The sequence below is a fragment of the Dacryopinax primogenitus genome (genome assembly GCF_000292625.1).
Source record: "Dacryopinax primogenitus strain DJM-731 SS1 chromosome Unknown DACRYscaffold_26, whole genome shotgun sequence".
NCBI classification, from domain to species: Eukaryota; Fungi; Basidiomycota; class Dacrymycetes; order Dacrymycetales; family Dacrymycetaceae; genus Dacryopinax; species Dacryopinax primogenitus.
In genome coordinates, this window is record NW_024467223.1 from 126770 (window position 1) to 148537 (window position 21768).

The window sequence follows — 21768 nt, forward strand, 5'->3', positions numbered from 1 at the left end:
GACTAGGCTGAGTAAGCAAGATGTTCTAGCAGGTTCCACCACAGAGGTATAAATATAAGGCCTACTCTGCCTGGGGACTGTCTCTTCAGACTTGGTCTCTTAGGATCATCCACAGGTACCTATACTGTAGATAGGTCTTAGTCATCAGGTCTACTCCACTTCCTTGTTGCCTGCTTAGACTCTTGGCACTCTTAGGTGAGCAGACTTAGTCAGCCTGTGTTGCCCTAACAGGAGAACAAGGGCAAACCACTCTTTCAAATCACCCAAGAGACCCCCAAGGTAATTCATTCAACTCTCAAGACCATTGATGGTAGCAGCTCTAAGGTATGTAAGGTCATTCTGTGCATCTTTCTCACAATTCCTCCTAGCAAATTGACCACTCAAGCAAACCCATGCTGTACACTCAGCCCAAAGAAGCCTGTCCGAGAGTGCACTTCTTTGCTTCGGATCCCTTGCCATGCAATCCCTCCAAGGTATGGACAGCTAGATGTATGTACACATGGAATACAGCTGATGAACTGGGGCTCAGCCCCACTTGAGCTTGACCAGAGAGCAAATATTGTCTACCTCCATGGATCAGGAAGACTATGCAATGGATGCAATTGCTACTTTTGATCACCTTGCTCCAAACTTGACCACTGTTGGCAATGTGATGACTTGCTTAGAGCCTGCTCAAGCATTGAGCTCTAGCAAGACAACAGATTCCACACAGCTTCTCAAGGAGGACTGGCCACAACCCCTGGTTGAACAAATGGAACAAATGTTCTTGGCTCAGGTGCAAAGCAAGTACAATGATCTCCTCACTCATGAGATCCTGGTAGTGTCTGGGAATTGGCAGCTCTGGTTCCAGCAGATCATGCACAAAGTCCAGGAAGAGTTCAATGCTTGAATGGTGTTGATGGGTCCTTCTTTGGAAGGCCTAATTTGTGATGCTGCACATCAGATTGGGAAAGGTCCGGGACAGAGCAGCAAAGACAAGGGAAAGGGGATGAATCAAAGAAGTTGACCCAATTATGGTAAGGCATGGATGATCCTACAGTCCTCTTCATTGCAATCATGCATTCCCTTTTTCCTTATTGAAAGACCATGACCCTCGGCTTTTTTATTTTTTTATTTTCTTTCTTTTTCCTTGAAGTCTTTTTCTGATTATGTGTAATGATGAGCTCTGTGACCTGACTAGGTAGACCTAATCGAAATGATGTGTGCAAATCAACAAGGATCAGATCTTGCAATTGTTTCCAGGTCTGGGCTGCAGTGCTGGATATGAAATTCAGAAATACTCGAACCATGAGATCTTACAATGTCTTTGGGAGGGAAGACAATTTGAGCTCCATAAGAGCTTCTCCTTAGTATAGCTCTTCTGCACATGTGTGTGAGATTAAAAGCTCTTTTCAAGGAAGAGCTTGTGGATGGAACCCCTCTAGATTGAGGGCAAAAACAGAGTTCATTCTCAAAGCAAAAGAGATGAGGCAATGATTAAATTTCAGGTCTATCAAAGAGCCCCAGACACTGCCTGTGTCTTCACTGCCCCTTGACCTCTGAGACACTATCTACATCATCCTGCTCTGGCTCACTTCTGAGATCCCTCTTGTCAATCACAACAGCACCAAGCTCCTCAACCATCACATCCAAATTGGCCATTACATGTTCATATGGATTGCTAGCACTGCTTGTGGAACTGTTCTTGCCATTGGTGTTTGCCCAACTCTGGTTGATCAGGGGCTCAGACCACTCGAGAATGATTGGAGTTGTGCTGTTGGCAGAGGGCTCATCTGCTGTTGGATCTGTCTGAAGACTGTCTTTGATTTTCCTCCACTGATGAGGGGATAGAGGAGGACAGTGCCAATGATGTTGGAACCAATCATCTTCTCTTGCCTTTTGCTCCAGAGCAATCTTGTCTGGAAGATCTGAGAAGCAAGTCAATATTTAAAAGAGCTGAGAGCACCCAAAGAATACCTAAAGCTCTTGCTTGTGTGCCCATGAGGGCCTTCATCTCATCTATCCACCACCACTCCATGTTCTTACATTCCCAGAGCAACCCTTCCTCTTCTTCCTTGCATCAATTGAGAATGAGAAGACCAGTGATGCCTTTTCTCATGTTCTTGCTTGTGACCCATAATGATGGAGGGGTGAACATTGGCCACCAGACATCTTGCCACAGAGGATGATCTTCAGACAGATTCTTCAGATCTTCTGGTTCCAGCTTCTTTGGTAGAGAGATAACCAGCCCAGGGATTGGGATCTTCATCAACAAATCTATGTAGCAGTTGTGTTGCTCCACAGCTGCCTTCATAGCATGCCAGCAAGGAGCCCATCCCTTCAAGATTGCATCTTGCACTTTAGTGCCTAGATCAGAGTGAGTCAGTCAGCTATCTGAACAGAGTTCCTCTGCATGTTTTGAGCATACCTACTGGATCATGCCCTCTGCCCCTAGTGTGCTTCAACCATGACAGCTCCCCAAGATGTTCCACCACTCTGGTCCTTATATTGCTCTTCTCCTCCTGAGCGAGAAGGAGATAGTGAAGGAACTGGGCAGATACTCCAGTGAGCTGAAGAAATGCTCTGTCCAATCTCATATTGGCAAAGAGTGCATCACCATATCCTTGCAGCTCATGTTGTTGCTCCTGGAGGCATGCTAGGATGCCAGAGGTTTTGGATAGGCCAAATTCTAGGGTCATTGTTCATATGGTGTCTTTGATTGTGTTTGCCACCTTTTGGAGCTCATTCTGCAAGCACTTGAACAGATCCAGCTTATGCTGAAGTTCCTTCCCTAACACTAGATTGCAAAAATGATCAGACAAAGCTCTTAGCCATCAGTATTCATTCTTACCAAGCTTTTGGCTTGTAGGCTCCAATTGCTGCAAATGTAATTGCTCTCTGAGCTGCGATTCACTCAGGCCAGAAGCTCATATATCCTGCATCACAGCTAATTGATGAGTATGTATGAGCTTGTATTTCTTGCAAATCCAGGTTCCTAAGCTCATCTTTAGACTGGAGTCACAATGCTGTAACTTGTGCTCCAGTGAGAATTGACAATGTTTGACCTGAGAGCCTGGTCAGCTCTGATCACCACTCTAAGGAGATCATATCTACACTTGCTCATTGAATGATAGGGATCAGGCATCTGGTTCTGCTCCAGACCCACTCACTTCCTTCTCCATCAGTAAGACCAAAGCCCAATCTGCATCTGGGGTTGTATGCAACCTGGCAAGCCCATTCGTGACCATATGCATGCAGAATGCTGCAGGCAAATGTCAAGCATGATTGATCACAACCAAGATAACCAAACTGGAGGAAGGATCAGTGTTTCCTTCTTGGGGATAAGGAGAGTCATACCAAATCGCAGCTCTGTTCCAGCTGACATCTGATGTCATACAAGACACCAACTGTGGCTCTTGTCAGGAGATCCTGGAGCAAGGCTCAAATGAGTGCAAGACCATATTCTTGTCATTCTCCCAGTGTCATAATGTTGCACACAAACAAGGGAACATCATGTCAACAAACCATGATGACAATGCCCATAATGTCAAACAATTGGTCTGAGACCAATTTGGCATCTTCATCCATGACCTTGAACACTTTTCGACATTGGGTGAGGACATCAGGCAAGACTCAGGTATTGGGAGGAACCTCTTGGCTTGAAGCTTGCTCTTTGGCTTGATCCATCTTGAGACACATTTCTGCAACCTTGCTGCTGGATACAAACAGCTCAGTCTCATGGAAGTGAGGTGTAGATCCTTCTGTCCAAAGTCTTTTGAGCTGGCAATTGCTGTTGAGAGCAATGAGGATATCTGAGCCTCTAAAAGCTCAGTACAGTGAGTGGACAGAAGTTGGCTCCTAGAGGAATGAAGACATACCTTTCAGAGGCTTGACCCCAACAGTCAAGTGCAAAGCAGGCAGGACACAGAGAGCAGAGCTGGCTACTTGCCTGACCTCTCTAAAGGTCTGGATCATTCAGGTTATGGTCAGTGCTTGTGATATGAGAAGGATCCAAGTGAACTTCAGGAGAGTGAGAGTCGATTATGGATCACAGCCCTCTTTCCCAAGTAAGTCAGCAGACATCATACCAGAGCACAGCGCTGCTGAAACCTCTTCTCCATGGATCATCCAGTGGACTGACTCCATCCTATAGCTCATGATAAGGAAAGTGGAAGGGAAATTGGGAGATTGACTCACTCCTTGGTTCCAGAGATAGTAGAACCCTTGCTCCACATGAGAGCGGATCAAGGCTTTGCAGGATGCATCATTGGGGGTTGCACATGCATCAAAAAGATTTAGATAGTGGTTCAGCAGGTCAATGGAGAAAGCTCTAGGAGGTCAGTTTGGAGAACTAGGCCAGAATCCATTCCTAACAAGAGAAGTTGCAATTGGATGAATGGGACAGGCATGGCAAGGTCTTATATTGTATCCTGAAGAGCAATGAGATTGTGCTAGATGATAATCATGCAGAGCACACAAGAGGAGAACATACCAATAAGGGTCACACAAGTCACTCAATAGAAATGATAATCTTGACAATCTGATGAACACTGATCCTGTAGATTCCATGAGACTTCACTCCTTTCTGGCAATGCTGAGGATGTCCAGTGCTTCATGGCCAGAATGAGTTGAGGAAGCAACATCATTGAAAGGTTAGCTGCTTCGCTTGTGCATGTCGGCCATGATCTGGCATCAGTGGTGGCAAATCTGGCTCATCAGCTGCATGTAGATCTTCCCAATCCTCCATTGTTGCATCCACTGGTGTCAGAATGGGGGTCATGCTTTGAGAAGGGGCACCTCTCCATTGTGATCCAGGTTGTAAGGATGGAAGAGCTTGCTCAGGAGATGAGTTTCACTTTCTGCTTCTCTTCTTGATTGCATGGCTTAAATGTGGGTGTCCGGGAGGTGATCTTGGTGTACTGATTGTCTGAGATAAGGCCTGGATCATTTGCAAACTAGTTGCATGAGCTTTGCAGCATGGCAGCTCAAAACAAATCTTGGGTCTTGCAAAATCCATTTGGCCAACTGAGGGAATGTGTTGGGAATAAGAAGGCAGGTGAGGACCAGCTCATCTAGTTGGTGTCATTGAGCTTCAAGTGAACATCTACACAGCACTGATCTACCAAAATGGGTCAGGGTCAAACTATGAACAGGAACCATCTACACACTGTCTAATCGAAGCCCCTCTTCTCTTCAGATCACAATGGACCCAATCTCAGCCTCACAATAGATACATGCAAGGTGCCCTCTGTAGGATCAGTATGTATATCCTCTTGCTCTAGGAATGAGCGAGAACAATGATCGATCGAACAAGCACAAGCAATAAGATGAACCATCATCATCAGGCCAGGGTTGTTTTCCAGCTGGCCATTGTCCATACATAGTGAGAACAAGTGGAGCTGGGAGTGTGATATTGCTGGGGGGATCTCTTCCTTGTCCTTCAGAACAACCATGGCAACTCTATCAAACAAGCTTAAGGATCATTATGATTGGTGATGGTAATATTGTTGGTGGACCCTGGTCAAAACTGGAAGGATCATATCATTGATGACAGAAGACCCCTACAGGCAGTGCAGAAAGTGTGTCCACCTCATGTTCTCTTGCTCTGTCATCTGCACTCTTTTGGATACAAGTCAAGCTGTACCATCCAAAAATGCCCTCATTCTTGTCATATTGCTCTGTACTACCACATGATCTCTGGCAAGAAGTTGAATAAACTGTACAGGTCAAGCTCAAGAGGTCATAGAGCCATATCCTCTTCTAGTGTGTTGCTCATGTCCTCATTGCTAATGTGCAACATTCTCTGACCTCTCTGCAGGTGGATCATGATTGTCTTGCAAATGGAACAAGGCTATGATGAAAGGAGGCATGCTTGCTGGGGAGTGGAGTACAATGCAGAACAGGCCACCCAAGAGCATGCCGCCCAGAGCCTTCTTTGTCAAGAACTTGGCGAGGATCCTCAAAGCTCACCACTGTCTATTTGCTGGGAAGACCTGTTGACCCCTACCCCCCCTGATGGACATTTGGATGCACCTGGAAATGTATCCCCAAGCTTATGGTTTGCCTCACCAAGTCCTGGTCATGGCTTGCTCCCACCAACCATCCATGAGTGGCAATCCTGGCAAAAGCATTGGTTCCTCTGTCCTCTCCCAGATGCTCAGCACCTTGCCAATCATTGTCTAGGTTTGGATCCCCTCCGTTTGAATCTCCTGTGGTAGGGGTGAGCCCTGAGAATAGGAGACTGTGGGTCTGCCAATCCCTTCCAACCCATCAGCCTCAGTTTATGTCTCCTTTGATGCCCAGTTTGACCCCCCAGTATTCTTGGTCCAGTGATTGCTCACCTGCATGGTTCAGCTTGCCCCAGGGTGGGTCCCCAGGTTGTGTGGTAACATATTCCCCCCAGTCCCAATCCCAGCAACCCACTTTGTCTTCCCCCCCACATGCTCATACAGCCTCTCATACAACCCCCCCATCTTCCCAAGAGACATCTGAAGTGACCAAAGCAACCCTCGAGCTGCTTTGTATCAGCTGCTTCAAGCAAGGATCCAGGAAGGACCTGAAGCTCAATGTGACTATGAGTCAGATGCATCAAGATTTGATGAATTGGTCAGATACCCCTCACCCCCCCCCTGTCCCCAACAGAATGGGCCCCAGAATCACATTGCCTCATCTTTTATGAGGTTGTCTGGGCTGCCGGAGCATCCTGAGATCAAGGGGCTCTACCCTACAGGCTGGCATCACAGGGCCACTGGTCCTCCAATCCCACTCTATGATATGTATGAGGTCAATGACTTCCAGCCTGGTGATCAGGACAGCATTATTCAGATCAAGACAGCTCAGTGGAGCATGGAGATGTGGGCAGAACACAGGTTCTGCAGACTTTGCCCATCTTGAAGCACACTTTCTTGTGCTTTGGAGCAGGTTCAGATCAAGGGGAATGTGGTTCATTCATTGTCCTGCCAACCCTCTCCACCTCACTTGATCTTGGCACAGCATATCATGTTGAATTTTTTTCTTTGCCTCCTCACTCAGTCCGATTGTCATCAACCCTTCCATTCACTTTGCTAGTCTCCTGTTATCCTGTTCTACTAGTAGTACTGTTCTACTGTTCTACTGTCCTTACAATCCTTTGCCCCTCCTGCTGTGTCCTCTTCCTGATGATGCTGTATTAATTGAATCAAATGGAACATGAAAGTGATTTGCATGAATGCTGAGGTCATGAGTACTGTCATATGATCATGGTCTCTTAGATTGAAAAAAAAGTGATCTTGCCCCAGCCTTTTATATTTGAAGAGCTTGGTGAGAGGGGCCGATACCTGTGATATACAGTCAACAGTGTTGATGCACTGTCTAGTCAGGGATAGGAGAGCAGAGGAACAGACTAGAATTATGGGAGAATGATTGGCCTGAGAGAAGATTATTGGCTCAGAGATAGGGGTGATCCTAGTTTAGACAGTCAAATTAGATCTTGTTGGCGGACTGTATAGACAACAACAGAAAGGACCCCTACTTGGCTATTCACAGGCATAGAGCGGATCCGTCCTTGTTGGGGGGCCACGTCAGCAGCCTGGGGTGTACCTGGTATACCTGAACAAACATTGGGAGATCTATCAGACTGTGGCAGTGTCTAGAGGCGAACAATTGTAAATGTCTGGCAAAGATATTGTCGTTCTCCGTAGTTCCTCAGCACTGCAGATGCTCTCTTATGGTCTACTTCTTCTATATTCCCAGGCACGACGATGGTGACAGCACAGCTGGTGGCTGTATCATGATCAGCTCGCATGAACAGTTACATACCAGGCTTCGTCTATCTCGGGCGCATGCAGCCAGACACCGCACGGGGTCTACAGTCTTGGCAACTATGATACTGTACGAGCACGGCTCTTGCCCTCTGATAACAGCTGGATTTGCGAAGTCCTCTGGTCATGGGTGGTTCCACCAAGCACGTAACCGAGCATTGTACTAAGATTCGATGGACACGTTCACGCCATACAACCTATCCTTGCCAAGTTCAAGCCCGACTTTCATGTAGGTCCTTCTCGTTCTCCCATTCGTCGAACAGCATTACCCTACCTCATTAGATATCAGCCATTCAGAGACAGGTGGTGTGGTCTTCAAGGAGATCCCGCGGGGGTCAGTATCACTCCACTTCTCGTCCACCGTTGTGTGCTGACATAATTTGGCATAGGGATGGCGATCAAGCTACCCGGATGTCGCAACTTGGGCTAATGGCGGGCTTAACAATGCCGGTATCGGTGTTCCTTTTCGGGAGACATACCTTGATGGTGCGAATGTGACCCTGCAGTTCGAGGGTAAGTCTCAACTTGGACGGGCAGTTGAATGCAGATGTTCAATAATCCTTCCTCAGGCACCGCCATTTACCTTTGTCTTACTCCCACCGGGGTTTCGTTCGATTTTCTCGTCGACGGAAACCAAGTGTCGACAAGTGGTCCAGCAATGGATCCTGCATGCGCCGAAACTGGTGCCGAGCTAATGGCATATACTGATGGTCTGACATACGGCAGTCATACTGCAACCATGCGTGTCAACTCGCAAGGAAATACGGATTTCCTCTTCTTCGGCGGGATTATTACCATTGGGTTGAATGGGTGAGATGACCTGAACGAGAATATCGAATGACGCTCACCAAGTTAACCAGAACGGATCCAACTCCTAGGCTGGTAGATGATACTGTCGTGGGATGGTCGTATGAACCAAGTAGTGCTTGGGCTCATTCGGCTGATTCAGGGACGAGTGATCACACCTCTCTATCTTACACATGCTCGTATGGTCCGTCCTACACGGCGAGTTATTCGTTCAATGGTCAGTGACTGAAAGAGCCAGCAAAGTCGTCTGCGATTCTGATCCGTTCCTCACAGGTTCTTCTGCTGTTCAACTGCTCGGGCTGTTGGAAGTAAATATTGACCCCTACACGATCGTACTGGACGGCCAGTCATACCAATTCAACGGGTCGGACCTTTGGCGTCAATCGCAGCAAGTGCTGTTTTTCAAAGGCGGCCTGGATGCATCAAAGCAATACACGATCACTCTGATCAACTACGATCAATCAGCCCCGGATGCACAGCAGCCAATTGGACCTGACTTCTACCCTTGTGCATCAGTACAGGCGCTTTTATTGACCCAAGTAACCGCTATCCCTCCTTCAATATCAACAGCACGCCCGGCTGCAAGTGGCTCGTTACCAATTGAGGCAATAATAGGCGGAGCGGTGGGCGGTCTAGCAGCTCTATGCATCATTGGGTATCTCCTATGGTTTTTCTGCTGGAATAGAAGAAGCGCACCACGGTCTCTCTTCGAAATTGACCCGGACCCAATTGGCATCGAACATGCCGTCATCCCGTACATCCTTCCGTCTGTTCAGACCCGCGCCAGATTTCCATTGAGGTCACAAGAGGCTGGAATCCTGATTGTCCAGAGTCCAGAGACCAACCATGCAACCTATTCGCCTGTCTCCTATCAATCCTCACGAAGCGACGGAAAACGACGTCCAGGAGACGTACCCATATGTGTGGAACAGGCCTCGCGGACGAGGACCTCGTTTCCAGCACCCGCTGTGGTAAACAGCTCTCCGTTGCAGTCGTCCAGGAACGCATCCTCAGACTTAGTGAACATGAATAGAGCCTCTACTCAAGACCTCGTTGGTATCCTGAACCGACGTCTCCCAGTGCAATACAGAGCTGATAGTGACTCGGATCTTCCAGAATATGAGTCGGTGGTTTAGAGTACGTCATGGTCATGGTGTCCCTGTCCAAGCTGCCATCTTCGGGTGTTAGCAAGCCTGCGCTGTGACACTATGTGAGTTGTTGAAGTCGTGCACGTCTTGTAGTTACCTTCGTCTGTATTAGGAAAGATGCAGATTCACTGTTCCCAAAAGGGGGACCGAGAGTGCCGGAATGGATGTGTGCGACAACGCGATCGCGAGGGCGTCGTGCCGGTGTGGAAGGTTACGGCATTCGGCAAGTTGGCGCCCACCTTGAACCGTTCCGCATTTCCCGTTGATATGTGCTTCTGTTGTTGTCTATTTTTGCTGTGTTCAATGGCAAGATGATGGGAAACGCGCTTGATGACTGGGTGCCGAACGACAAACCCTAGCAGAAGGTGTGTACTGACAGCGCTTGTTAGGTCGAGGCGGTGCGTCAAAGCCTTTATCCATGGCCTTGTTCCGATTATTTCGATCTGTGTTTTGTCTCTGCTGTCGCCTGCTTAGTTGAAGAGTGGTGCTGACTAGAACTTACTGTGGGCGCCTGATCTCTTGCTACTTTGACCGACTTCGATGGCTGCGTTAACACCATATAACATATCTCTGACAAGTTCCAGTCCAACATTTTTGTCAGTTCTCTTGCTGTCGACTGTCAACCGATCTTAACATGCATTAGATATCAACCATGGAGAGATGGTTGGTTTGGTCTTGAGGGGGATTCCGCTGGAGTCAGTGTTCCTGGACACCCCACTCTCGGCGCTATGTTGACATGATGTCGAATAGGGATGGCGATCGAGTTATTCGAACGTGACAACTTGGCCCAATGCCGGCCTGGGTAACGTTGGGACTGGCATTCCCCTTCGCGAAACGTATCTTGACAAAGCGAATGTGTCGGTACAGTTTGAGGGTGAGCATTTTCTAAGACCCGGTGACCGCCGCAGATGATCTTACTGCGACATCAGGTACTGCAATATACCTTTGTTTCACACCTACCGGAGCTGCGTACACCTTTTCCGTCGATGGTAACCCAGTATCAACGATTGGGGAAGTAACAGACCCGGCATGTGACGACACCGGAGCAAACACCATGGCATACGTCGACGGTCTTTCGTACGGCAGCCATACTGGGACTCTGCGCGTTAATTCAGAGGGCAACACGGATTTCCTCTTCTTCGGTGGTGTTGTCACCGTTGGATTGAACGGGTGAGAAACATTTGACGAAGAGGCTCCAGTCTACTAACAGGACAATCCAGCACGAACCCAGTGAGTGAACGCATAGATGACAGCGATACAAGATGGTCGTATGAGCCACAGAATTCATGGACTTATCAAAATACTTCTGGGACGAATGACAACAGTACGCTATCCTGGACATGCTCTTATGGCCCCTCATACACAGCGAGCTTTATCTTTAACGGTATGAGATTGAAAGCGCCCGGATAGTATGGTGAAGAGCTGATTAAAATCACACAGGCTCGTCTGCTGTTCAGATGCTGGGGCTGTTGGACCTCAATATCGGTCCGTACACGGTACAGCTGGATGATCAATCGTACCAATTCAACGGTTCTGATTTCTGGCGTGAATCACAACAAGTGCTGTTTTTCAAGGGTGGCCTGGATGCATCAAAGCAATACACGATCACTCTGATCAACTACGATCAATCAGCCCCGGATGCACAGCAGCCAATTGGACCTGACTTCTACCCATGCGCCTCGGTCCAGGCGTTATTGTTGACGAAAGTGACTCCTGGTCTTCCTTCACCATCAACAAGTGGAGCAAGTCCCAGTGGTACCTCTGGAGGTGGCTCTGGTAACAACAGCTCAGGAGCGGGCACCGGGAACAACACAAGTGGCTCTAACACAGACAGCTCGTCACCTGTTGGGGCAATAGTGGGCGGAGTAGTGGGCGGCATCGCAGGTCTATGTATCATCGGTTTCCCCCTGTGGTTTGTCTGGTGGAGAGGAAGACGTGAGGCCGCATCCCAACGTGACATGTCTGAAATCCAACCGTACCAGCTTCCCGCGGGCCATTCTGGAAGATCGTTCATTTTGCCTCAGCAGCAGCCACTACTTGGTACGGATGACGAGGCGCCGCAGAAGCCTGAAGAGGCCCCCCTCGAAGGTTACACATATGCCCAAAATCCTGGAACATCTATATTCCTGTCTTCTGACACATCTCAATCATTTTCCCGTGATGAAAAACGACGCCGGCCTAACATGTCTCGGGAACCAAGACCATTACCGACGGACGCATCGGTTTCGCCGCCCATGACGGCACCCACCTCCCCTCCCCAATTATCGACGAACCCATCTTCCGATCGGGGCGACATCCATATTGCCTCTACTCAAGAACTTGTTGGTATCCTGAATCGACGACTGCGAGAGCAATACAGGACAGAAAATGACTTGGATCTTCCGGAATACGAGCCGGTGGATTAGATAACGTTATGACAGAGTAAGTTGTTGGGGATGGACAAATTAGTGCCATGTATATCTTTTTGTAACAAGTCTGGAGTTCAGGTTTGCTAGAATGACGAACATTTATTGAAAGACGAATGTTAGACGACCCTGCCAAAGGAGAACGTGGAGTAGATCGTGGAACCTCGACGCGTCGGGCAGGCGTCGACGAACACCTTCCTCGCACACACTCGTCCACGCAAAGGTTGTTCATGGAATTGAACGTCGGCGTCCCCGCCGACGGCTACATCTCGTGTCCGTTCGACAAATGATATCGACGGGAACACGCCTTCGACGACAGCGTCAACCCTATTGATGAAAGCAAGTGCCTATATAACCTGATCGAGATCTGTGGTCCCCCATAGTAGCAAACATTCCGTATCTGTTTAGCTATCTCGACATCCTCGCCTTCCCATTGAATACAATGTCCATCCCGGTGCATACCATGCTTGACGGTCACACGATCCCCCAACTCGGCTTTGGAAGCGGTACCGCCCATTATAAGCAAGATGCCGTCAAGCCTATACTCATGGCTCTTCGCGCGAATTATACGCATATCGATACCGCGCAGATGTATGACAACGAGGACACGGTGGGCGATGCGATCAGTCAGTCTGGAATTCCACGCGAGAAGTTGTTCGTGACGACCAAGGTGTTGGAACTGGCTGAAGGCGAGACGATCGAAGACAACCTCAAGGGCAGCCTTACAAAGCTGAAGATGGACTATGTCGACTTATTCCTTCTTCACGCGGCGATCAAGTTCGACAAACCTGGGCAGCTGGAGGATGTGTGGAAGCAGATGGAGGCCGTGAAAGATATGGGTCTAGGAAGGAGCATTGGAGTTTCCAACTTTCAAGCTGGGGAGCTTGAACGTATCCTCAAAGTCGCAAGGTACAAGCCGGTCGTTAACCAACTAGAGTAAGTTGTCTGGATGCTCCTGACTCGAAGCTAACATCATATTGTTGTAGGTTCCATCCATATGCCTACGCGCAACTCCGCCCTGTCCTCAAGCTTCAGGAGGAGCACGGCATCCTCACCGAATCCTACGGTGGCCTCACGCCTCTGACCAAGAAGACGGATGGGCCGGTCAATGCAGTGCTCGTAGAGCTGGCAGCCAAAATCGGCGGAACACAGACGCAAGTACTGATGAAATGGCTGGATCAGAAGGGTATTATTGCCGTGACGTGAGCTGCGCCGTATCCAAGTCGTATATCTATCTGCTCATGTTTATCAGGACGACCTCGAAGGAAGAGCGCTTGAAGGAGTATGTCGATGTCTACAGCTTGCCAAATCTTACCCAGGAGGACATCCAAGCAATTGAGGAAGCAGGCGCAAAGCTGCAGTATTCGCGTCTTGCGCTATATTTGGAGGCCGAAAGGAAGAAAGCACAGGAGGTGAGAGATGGTGCACAGAGCACCAGCGCTTGAACCTCAATCGACAATCGCGTACCTAGATTGAAATGAATGGAACTGATCGCTGTCTATTTTGACATCTCTTTGTCTATATTTGGATTAAGGAAGAAAAGAAGTGCCTTTCCAATCAGCTTTCATCGGTGGCTTGGGTCCTTTTCTTTCACGTCAATCTGCCTCAGAAGGTTCGACCGCGTGGTTACGGGACTAGGGCGTCTATTTGATCGGCTTCTATTTTCAGGGTGATCATCCGTAACATGATTGATGACTGGGCGATGACTACTACAACGAGAAACACACATGTATTCTGATTAGGAAGGGCTTTCAGGGAGGGCGGAGTTGTTCGTGCATTGCCCCGCGCAGCTCTCTATACCGTAAAGGCCAACGCCAAACGTCCATTTGAGCACTGTTCGTGACCACTTCGATGACTGCGTTAACACCATACATTTCTTTGTCTAGTCCGAGCCCCGTATTCACGTACGTACTTCCTGACGTGCTCTTCGTCAAGATGTCTTACCTCGCATCGCCAGATACGAACCGTTCCGGGACGGCTGGTATGGATATGAAGGCGATCCTGCCGGAGTGAGAATCCTCGCGGGGCGTGCCTGTATTGCGCTCAGCTGATTTTTGAACAGGGATGGCGAGCAAGTTTCTCCAATGTTATCTCTTGGCCAAATCCAGGTCTAAATAATGTCGGGACAGGTGTCCCGCTGCGGGAGACATACCTTGACGGTGCGAATGTGACTGTGCAGTTCGAGGGCGAGTTTGTATACCTGGCTGATAGACACTATGTTCAAGCTCATACTGCGAGATCAGGCACAGCTGTATATCTTTGTCTTACACCTACTAGCGCTTCTTTCACGTTTACGATCGACGGCAATCCAATGTCAACGACTGGTCTGTCTTCAGATCCTGCCTGTGCCGAAACTGGCGCAGAACAAATGGCATATGCGGATGGTCTCCCGTACGGCAGTCATACTGGAACTCTACGTGTTAACTCACAAGGGAATGCTGATTTTCTCTTCTTTAGTGGCGTTGTTACTGTTGGACTGAATGGGTGAGCTATGTCCAGCCCGATTGTTGAAGGATACTTAAGGTATGATTTAGCACGAATCCTACCACGACTCACCTCGTAGATGACGATGTGGGATGGTCGTATCAACCAGGGGGGGCTTGGACTTTCTCGAATGTTTCTGCACCAAGCGGCAACCTATCTCAATCCTGGACATGTTCATATGGTCCTTCATACACGGCGAGCTATACATTTAACGGTAAGAGAGTGCAGGAACTAGACGATGCAGCGGGGTTCTTATGCCATTGACCCAGGCTCGTCTGCGGTTCAGCTGCTAGGTTTGCTCAACCTCAATATTGGCCCATACACCATTCAATTTGACGGGCAATCATACACATACAATGGCTCGGATCTCTGGCGTGAAACAGAGCAAGTCATGTTTTTCAAGGCCGGCTTGGATGCATCGAAAGAATACACGATCACTTATATTAACTACGACCAAGCGGCCCCTGATGCCCAGCAGCCTGTCGGACCCGACTATTACCCATGCGCGTCAGTGCAAGGGTTATTATTAGCGAAAGTGACTCCTGGCCCTCCTCCCAAATCTGGAGCTGGCTCTGGCGATAACACCTCTGGAAGCGGCCCTGTTACAAGCACCCCTGTTGGTGCAATCGTCGATGGAGTGGTTGGCGGCATCGCAGCCGTATGCATTATAGTTCTTATCTTGTGGTGTTTCTGCCGGAGAAGGAGACATGCGGCATCCGCCCTCCTTGAAATTGACCCCGACCCGATTTTCGTCCACCCAGAAGCAACCCCGTATATTCTACCGCCGCAGCCCGCTCAAATCAGCACTAATTCTGCCCAAAGACTAGAAGATCCCCAGGTCACCGGGTACCCGAGTCCCGGAATAACTACGCTTTTCTCTTCACCTGTAACATCTCAGCCCTCCGGCAGCGACGAAAAACGACGCCTGGGAAGGTCACCCATGGAAAGAATGGCTTTATTGACAAACTCATCCGTTTTACCACCCTCAATGGCAAGCGTTTCTCCTCTCCAACCATCTACAAACGCGTCTCCAAATCCGAGCGACATGAATGTTGCCTCCACGCAAGAGCTTGTTGGTATTCTGAATCAACGGCTCCGAGCGCAATTCCGGACAAAGAACGACTTGGATCTTCCCGAGTATGAGGCGGTGAATTAGATGATATCCTTATGGGTGAATATGTAGATATCGAGATCGTCCTCCATTACTCAATCAGAGACTTCTCCAAGGTGAGTCGCCCAGTGGTAGAATGCGGTCCTTTCCCAGCAACTTCAGATACGAGACTCCAGGTTAAGAAGTCTGACTCGTCCCGAGAATGGCTGAACTCTATGTTTGGCACGCGACCCTGCAAACCGAAAACATGGAGTGACCCGTGGAACATCGGGGCGCTGTTGACCGATACCACTATCTCGACCTCCGCTGCCGATGGACATGCTTTTCTTGGTACTCTCTCACATCAGCATATCGGCGCGTTGGCCGATGGCTGGATGTCCAGCCCACTCTCTGAGACCGGTGCTGTCAGCAAACTTGGATTTCCTTCTTTTGCGAGAGCGTCGGATATGGGCCTCCGCCGTCGGCCGAGGTGCCGACGGCGGACTGTCAGGAACAAGACAGTCTTCTTACACGCTTTTGGACAGCATCAATAATAGAAGTTATGCTACTGATATCTATATAACCTGGTTGAGAGGTGTGGTCGATAATAACAGTAAACATTGCGTATTTGTTGACAACCATGGCTATGCCTATCTATACGATGCTCGATGGGCACACGATTCCCCAGCTGGGCTTTGGGAGTGGCACGGCTCATTATAAGCAAAATGCTGTCAAGCCCATTCTCATGGCCCTTCAGGCGAACTACACGCATATCGACACTGCCCAAATATACGGCAACGAAGACACGGTAGGTGATGCCATCGCGCAGTCTGGTATACCGCCCGAGAAGTTATTCGTGACGACCAAGCTATGGGATCTTCCTGAAGGAAAGACGATCGAGGATAGTCTCAAGGAAAGCCTCACAAGGTTGAAGATGGACTATGTGGACTTGTTTCTCGTTCATTCGGCACTGAGGTTCGATACCAGGCCCGGACAGTTGGAGGATGTGTGGAAGTAGATGGAGGATGTGAAGGATGCTGGCCTTTCGAGGAGTATTGGCGTTTCTAACTTCGAGGTTCAATACCTTGAGCGTATACTCAAGATTGCGAAACATAAGCCCGTCGTTAATCAGCTCGAGTAGGTTGACAGAGCGACTTCGTCCTGAGATCTGAGACTGAGATTATATTTGATGCAGATTCCACCCATACGACTATGCACAACTTCTTCCCGTCCTCAAGCTTCAGAAGGAGCACGGCATCCTCACCGAATCTTACGGTGGCCTCACGCCCTTGACCAAGAAGACGGATGGCCCAGTCAATTCAGTGTTGAAGGAGCTCGCAGCGAAGATCGGGGGGACAGAGACTCAAGTACTGATGAAATGGTTGGAGCAGAAGGGGGTTGTTGCGGTGACGTGAGCTGAGAGAGCCTAATTGGGCGTTTGGCGATAACTGACACGTTTCTAGAACAACTTCAAAAGAGGAGCGCTTGAAGGAGTACGTCGACGTGTATAGTCTCCCTGATCTGAGCGAAGCAGATGTGAAGGCAATTGATGAGGCAGGCGCTAAGCTCCACTACTCGTGGCTGGCACTCTATCTGGAAGGGGAAAAAAAAGAAAGCACAGGAAAAGAAGGATGGTGTAGTTAGCAGTTGAACACTGAGTATGTAACCGTGGTACTGGAAGATGCAAACATTATTTCTTGCTATTCTTCACGAATGTGATGATGTAATCGGTACACCGCCACTGAGCGGTTCTCAAAGCCTCCGCACCTTGCCGTTCGGCGTTCGTCATGCATTTGATCGTGCCCTCTTTTAGGCTTGCAAACCCCGCGGCCGTGCATAAACGCTCTTCTTTCCCTTGCCATCACCTCTTGCTCAACAGATAATATCTCTTGCTTGTCCTTCTCTCATCTGTCATTGCCCTCGCTCCTTTGCATTACTTGGCACCACACTAGAAGATGTCTCTCCCCCGTCGGCCCATCGGTATGCAGAATGTTCTGCGCCATAGAGGGCTTGCAACACGTGCGTCGTCTCTTTACTTAGGGGGATCATTGCTGAGCATATACTTAGCATATCGCCTCTCATTTCAATCTCATGCAGTCCGACCAATCGCTTTGCGCCCCTTGGCGGGAGTGCGGTGGAACAGCACCTCGCTGGACAAGCAACCGGGGCGAACTCCGCCTCCTCCGGTAGCGACACCAGGTGCACAACGTGAGCCATCGAAATCACGACTCACGGATCCTGCACCCCGACCAGCTCCGGTTCAGGCGAGCACACCTCAGCCTCCTCCTCCACCTCAAGCAGGTCTGAATGGCTCCCCAGCTTACGCTCCTGGAACTACTCCCTCTACAAGTCCCACGAAGCCCATCAGCTCAGTTGAAGCTAAAGAGCAGCTTGCCGATGAGCATGTCTCCAAGGAGATTGCGGACCACAAGGCGGATAAGCCGTCGAAAGAGCTTGCTGAACCGAACAAGCCCTTACTTGCGCGGGCGTGGGCCTGGCTGAAGCATGAGGCGAACCACTATTGGTCCGGAACGAAGCTGTTAGGGAAGGAGATCAGGATCAGTGCTCGATTGGTTAGCAAGGTGCTTGGAGGAACAAAGCTGACTCGTCGTGAGCACCGTCAGGTACGTTTCGGACCATATATGCGCTGTTTTCTCTGCTTATCTGTGTTTCCGCAAATAGCTTAAGCGCACAACGAACGATCTCCTTCGCCTGATTCCCTTTTCGGTCTTCGTCATCGTTCCATTCATGGAATTCCTGCTGCCCGTCGCACTTAAGCTCTTCCCCAACATGCTTCCGTCCACCTTCGAGGACAAGTTTGCTGCGGAGGAAAAGGCACGCAAGTTGCTCCGTGTGCGTATCGAAATGGCCAAATTCCTCCAGGATACGCTGCGGGAGACGGGAGTGAAGGGTGCGGCAAAAATTGCAGACTCGGAGGAGTTCAAGGAGTTCTTCCGGAAGGTCCGATCCACTGGTGAGGAACCGACCAGAGAAGACGTCATACATGTTGCCAAGCTCTTCAACGACGATCTCACCCTGGATAACCTCTCCCGACCCCAGCTGGTGTCCATGTGCCGCTACATGAACGTGAATGCTTTCGGAACGGATAACTTCTTGCGGTATGTGATTCGCCAGCGGTTGGGTAGCATCAAGAGAGATGACCAGGTCTGACATTTCCGTTTCCGAAACTTCACCCGCTGATTTGTGGTGACTAGCTCATTGACGACGAAGGTGTTGATTCACTTTCGACCAAAGAGCTTCAAGAAGCGTGCCGTTCCCGCGGTGTTCGCACAATCGGCATTTCTCCGGCCACTCTGCGCGAAGACCTCAACCAATGGATCGAACTTCACCTGACTAACAACATCTCCGGCACACTGCTTATCCTGTCACGTGCCTTTGCTATGGGTGAGAAGGGCGACGATGTTGTCAAGAGCTTGGAAGCGACCCTCGCTAGCATGCCTGACCACTTGCTCAACGAGGCGGAGTTGGACGTGTCGGGTGATAGGGGCAGCTACCAGCAGAAGCTCGAGGTACTCCAGCAACAAGAGGAGCTCATTGAGGATGAGGCCGAACAGGAGCAGGTGCGAGCTAGTGTCCTCTTAGCATAATTCCGAGCTCATTATAACGCAGGAGGAAGAAGATGCTCGTCGCAAGAAGCGTGAGCTCGAGGAACGCACGAAGCGGGAGAAAGAGGCCCAAATGGCGCAGTCGATGCTTCCTGAATCCGAGCTGGTAGAGGAAGAGGATGCGCGGATGACGACTGAGCAGCTGAGCGAACTTGGCGAGGCACTGTCCATCCTCTCTGCCCAGTCTTCCGTCCTCAAGGAGCGTGCGGAGCTCCAAGCGCTAATGAAGGAGCATGAAATTACTGAAGTGCCTGAGGACCCGTCCACCCTCTCTTCCGAAGACCGCGCCAGCCTCAGTCTTGCCAAGCGTATCAAGGGCATGTTGAAGAAGATCGACGCGCAGTTGACCGAGTATGATACCAAAGTTGGCAACTCGCTCCAGCTGATCTCCTGCACCTCGCAAGGGATGATCTCTATCAATGACCTTAAGCAGGCGCTCAGGGTCATTAAGCATCATCCTGATGAGGAGACTATTGAAGGGCTGGTTGGGAAGTTGGATGTGGACAAGGATGGGTTTGTCGTACTGGAACATGTCCTTGAGCTGGCACGTGGAGAGAGTCTCGGTTCGTCCATCTACCTCTAACACTTGATTGTACTCTGATGGCTGGATAGGCATTGTCGTGGATGAGCACGCAAAAGATCTCATGAAGGAGGGAAAAGAGCTTGTGGCTGACAAGCCTCGCAAGGAGGACATAGTTCAAGAGTGATTGATTACCTTTTGGGCATCCGGTGGTATGCGCACACTGTACTTGTATCAAACACTCGTTCACTATAAACGCAACACTATTCAACACCGGGCTGAATGTGCGTCCTATCCATCGTAACAGAAATCATCAAAGGTCGTAAACTCTAGTTGGAATGGTGGACACGACGCCACAACTGCCCGCCTATAATCATTATCGCTGCGCCAAATAAGGCAGTTGCAGCGATAGTTGACCCATAGGTATGCAATTTGTCCCAGATGTCGCTTCGCTCATTCGGTGGTTCCGGGCCCTTGCCTCCTTTCCCCCTCTTCTCTTTTTCCTCTTCCTCCAATGCTTTCATATCACGGTACGTTACATCATCCTGCCAGTTTTCGTCGTCGTCCGAACTGGGTTTCGTTCCGGAAGAGGACGGCGGCCGGGTCGTCGCATTAGACGTGGTCGAGTCTGAATCAGAACTACTGGAATCCGAGTCGCGTCCTACGGTGGTATGAACCGCCGGCAGTGGAACGGCGATTGAGGGCGTGCCCTCAGATGTGTTCTCAATCTCTGATTTACAAAGATGAATGCGAGGATAACGTTTGGCAAGCTCCGATGCAGTCATGGGGAACTTGGGGATGCGGCTTGGCGGCCTTGTGTTCCGTGGCACGATAGGCGGAATAATCTGGTATTACGTTCAATAAGCTGATCAGAAGAAAATGGATGGATATACCAAATCGAAATGGCATAATTCATGTTGCAACTCTTGTAATAGTGTACGTGTCGGCATCGGAGCGCTCGAACACGGAAACCCGGAGAAAACGACGACCTCCTTGTCATCGAGGGCTGTAGACCAAACAGATCAGACAACGAAGGCGAGACAATTTTATGTATCACGTACAACGATCCCCCAAGTACGTGTCAGCAAATTCTCGAGCCCTGCACACAGGTTCATATCAGCGATTTCGAACGCCCAGTGCACGACGTACTGTAGCATGTCGAATCCTTCAGCTTCGCCGAACATGTACAGCACAGGCAAAGGGATATGCTTGTCAGGACATTGGAGTTGTATCTGATATGGGGAGAAGAGCGCTAGGTATATCTTACGATGACCGTCGCATCTGAGCTCGAGAGCAAAGCGGCGACATCTCCAGCGAGGTCGAAAGTCGGGAAAGGTGGGATTGGAAATGAGGAAGTCCCCCCGGGGTGAGAGACGAGAGTATAGAGGGATGTTGGGATAGCCTGCCATGTTGTTGCTAGGCACAAGGTGTAGTCAGTATGGGATGAGTGCTCTCAGATACCCTTCATAACTGAGTTATATACAAGATGGCTGGTCTCCATTGCGCACGTTGAGAGTAGTGCTCAAACCAGGTTGTAGAGCCAGTGTCGTCTGAGCACCACTTCAATCGTCAGCTTGTCTGAAGCGGTTTCTGTGCTAGCATATGCATTCGTCCAGCATCCGCTCTTTAGCCACAGATTGAGCAAGACCACATTACCATGCTGAAAACTTCCGAGGTATAGTAACACAACCAAACAATGCAGTTGACAGACGCTTTGGCACAGGCTGTGTTCTCCCAGTCGTGTGCTCCTGGCCTTTTGACAATGAGATTGTCCCTGGTCGTGATGGGATGTTCCCGGCCCTGGTATGAAGCGCGCAATTCATTGCTTTGCCGCCAAAGTTCGTGAAAGCAGTGCCGTCGAGCAATAGAGTGCGCTTAGGGCACATATTGGAAATAGAGTTGAATGCACG

The 21768-nt window shown here is 49.6% G+C and overlaps 9 protein-coding genes across 9 annotated transcripts; 5 read left to right on the forward strand and 4 right to left on the reverse strand.

Annotated features, from left to right (window-relative positions):
- Window positions 1-1521: 1521 nt before the first annotated feature.
- Window positions 1522-2678, reverse strand: DACRYDRAFT_19104 (uncharacterized protein; the record flags this gene model as incomplete). Its single annotated transcript, XM_040771425.1, has 4 exons — window positions 1522-1907; window positions 1957-2053; window positions 2114-2346; window positions 2408-2678. The coding sequence occupies 4 exons, from the start codon at window positions 2676-2678 to the stop codon at window positions 1522-1524; spliced, it is 987 nt and encodes a 328-aa protein (XP_040623702.1).
- A 421-nt stretch (window positions 2679-3099) lies between these two features.
- On the reverse strand, window positions 3100-3417 carry DACRYDRAFT_60043 (uncharacterized protein; the record flags this gene model as incomplete). The annotated part of the gene is made up of 2 exons (XM_040775608.1): window positions 3100-3288; window positions 3337-3417. Coding segments are annotated over 2 exons (270 nt in total), but the record flags the coding sequence as incomplete, so codon positions are not given.
- A 195-nt stretch (window positions 3418-3612) lies between these two features.
- Window positions 3613-3916, reverse strand: DACRYDRAFT_60009 (uncharacterized protein; the record flags this gene model as incomplete). The annotated part of the gene is made up of 2 exons (XM_040775604.1): window positions 3613-3799; window positions 3858-3916. Coding segments are annotated over 2 exons (246 nt in total), but the record flags the coding sequence as incomplete, so codon positions are not given.
- Window positions 3917-7736: 3820 nt separating this feature from the next.
- On the forward strand, window positions 7737-12138 carry DACRYDRAFT_119868 (uncharacterized protein; the record flags this gene model as incomplete). Its single annotated transcript, XM_040770882.1, has 10 exons — window positions 7737-8007; window positions 8061-8112; window positions 8168-8291; window positions 8348-8588; window positions 8639-8802; window positions 8859-9208; window positions 10484-10607; window positions 10663-10903; window positions 10954-11117; window positions 11174-12138. The coding sequence occupies exons 1-10, from the start codon at window positions 7952-7954 to the stop codon at window positions 12136-12138; spliced, it is 2481 nt and encodes an 826-aa protein (XP_040623705.1). The 5' UTR covers window positions 7737-7951.
- Window positions 12139-12601: 463 nt separating this feature from the next.
- DACRYDRAFT_60017 (oxidoreductase) lies at window positions 12602-13583 on the forward strand (the record flags this gene model as incomplete). The annotated part of the gene is made up of 3 exons (XM_040775606.1): window positions 12602-13074; window positions 13125-13340; window positions 13391-13583. 3 exons carry the CDS (start codon window positions 12602-12604, stop codon window positions 13581-13583), a joined length of 882 nt encoding a protein of 293 aa, XP_040623706.1.
- Window positions 13584-13989: 406 nt separating this feature from the next.
- DACRYDRAFT_112426 (uncharacterized protein) lies at window positions 13990-15778 on the forward strand (the record flags this gene model as incomplete). Its single annotated transcript, XM_040769410.1, has 6 exons — window positions 13990-14042; window positions 14096-14147; window positions 14201-14529; window positions 14596-14622; window positions 14673-14836; window positions 14892-15778. The coding sequence occupies 6 exons, from the start codon at window positions 13990-13992 to the stop codon at window positions 15776-15778; spliced, it is 1512 nt and encodes a 503-aa protein (XP_040623707.1).
- A 574-nt stretch (window positions 15779-16352) lies between these two features.
- On the forward strand, window positions 16353-17356 carry DACRYDRAFT_112427 (Aldo/keto reductase; the record flags this gene model as incomplete). Its single annotated transcript, XM_040769411.1, has 4 exons — window positions 16353-16670; window positions 16731-16849; window positions 16908-17123; window positions 17176-17356. The coding sequence occupies 4 exons, from the start codon at window positions 16353-16355 to the stop codon at window positions 17354-17356; spliced, it is 834 nt and encodes a 277-aa protein (XP_040623708.1).
- Window positions 17357-17690: 334 nt separating this feature from the next.
- On the forward strand, window positions 17691-20122 carry DACRYDRAFT_25491 (LETM1-domain-containing protein). The gene is made up of 6 exons (XM_040774183.1): window positions 17691-17731; window positions 17780-18336; window positions 18395-18877; window positions 18928-19293; window positions 19343-19901; window positions 19951-20122. Exons 1-6 carry the CDS (start codon window positions 17695-17697, stop codon window positions 20043-20045), a joined length of 2097 nt encoding a protein of 698 aa, XP_040623709.1. The 5' UTR covers window positions 17691-17694; the 3' UTR covers window positions 20046-20122.
- A 65-nt stretch (window positions 20123-20187) lies between these two features.
- DACRYDRAFT_112429 (uncharacterized protein) lies at window positions 20188-21267 on the reverse strand (the record flags this gene model as incomplete). Its single annotated transcript, XM_040769412.1, has 4 exons — window positions 20188-20703; window positions 20752-20864; window positions 20920-20957; window positions 21008-21267. The coding sequence occupies 4 exons, from the start codon at window positions 21265-21267 to the stop codon at window positions 20188-20190; spliced, it is 927 nt and encodes a 308-aa protein (XP_040623710.1).
- Between the last annotated feature and the right edge of the window lie 501 nt (window positions 21268-21768).

Coding starts and splice junctions, on each gene's coding strand:
- DACRYDRAFT_25491 (XM_040774183.1), top strand. CDS start 17,695: ATGCAGAATGTTCTGCGCCATAGAGGGCTTGCAACAC. Junction 17,732..17,779: donor CCATAGAGGGCTTGCAACAC/GTGCGTCGTCTC, acceptor GCATATACTTAG/CATATCGCCTCTCATTTCAA. Junction 19,902..19,950: donor GGCACGTGGAGAGAGTCTCG/GTTCGTCCATCT, acceptor ATGGCTGGATAG/GCATTGTCGTGGATGAGCAC.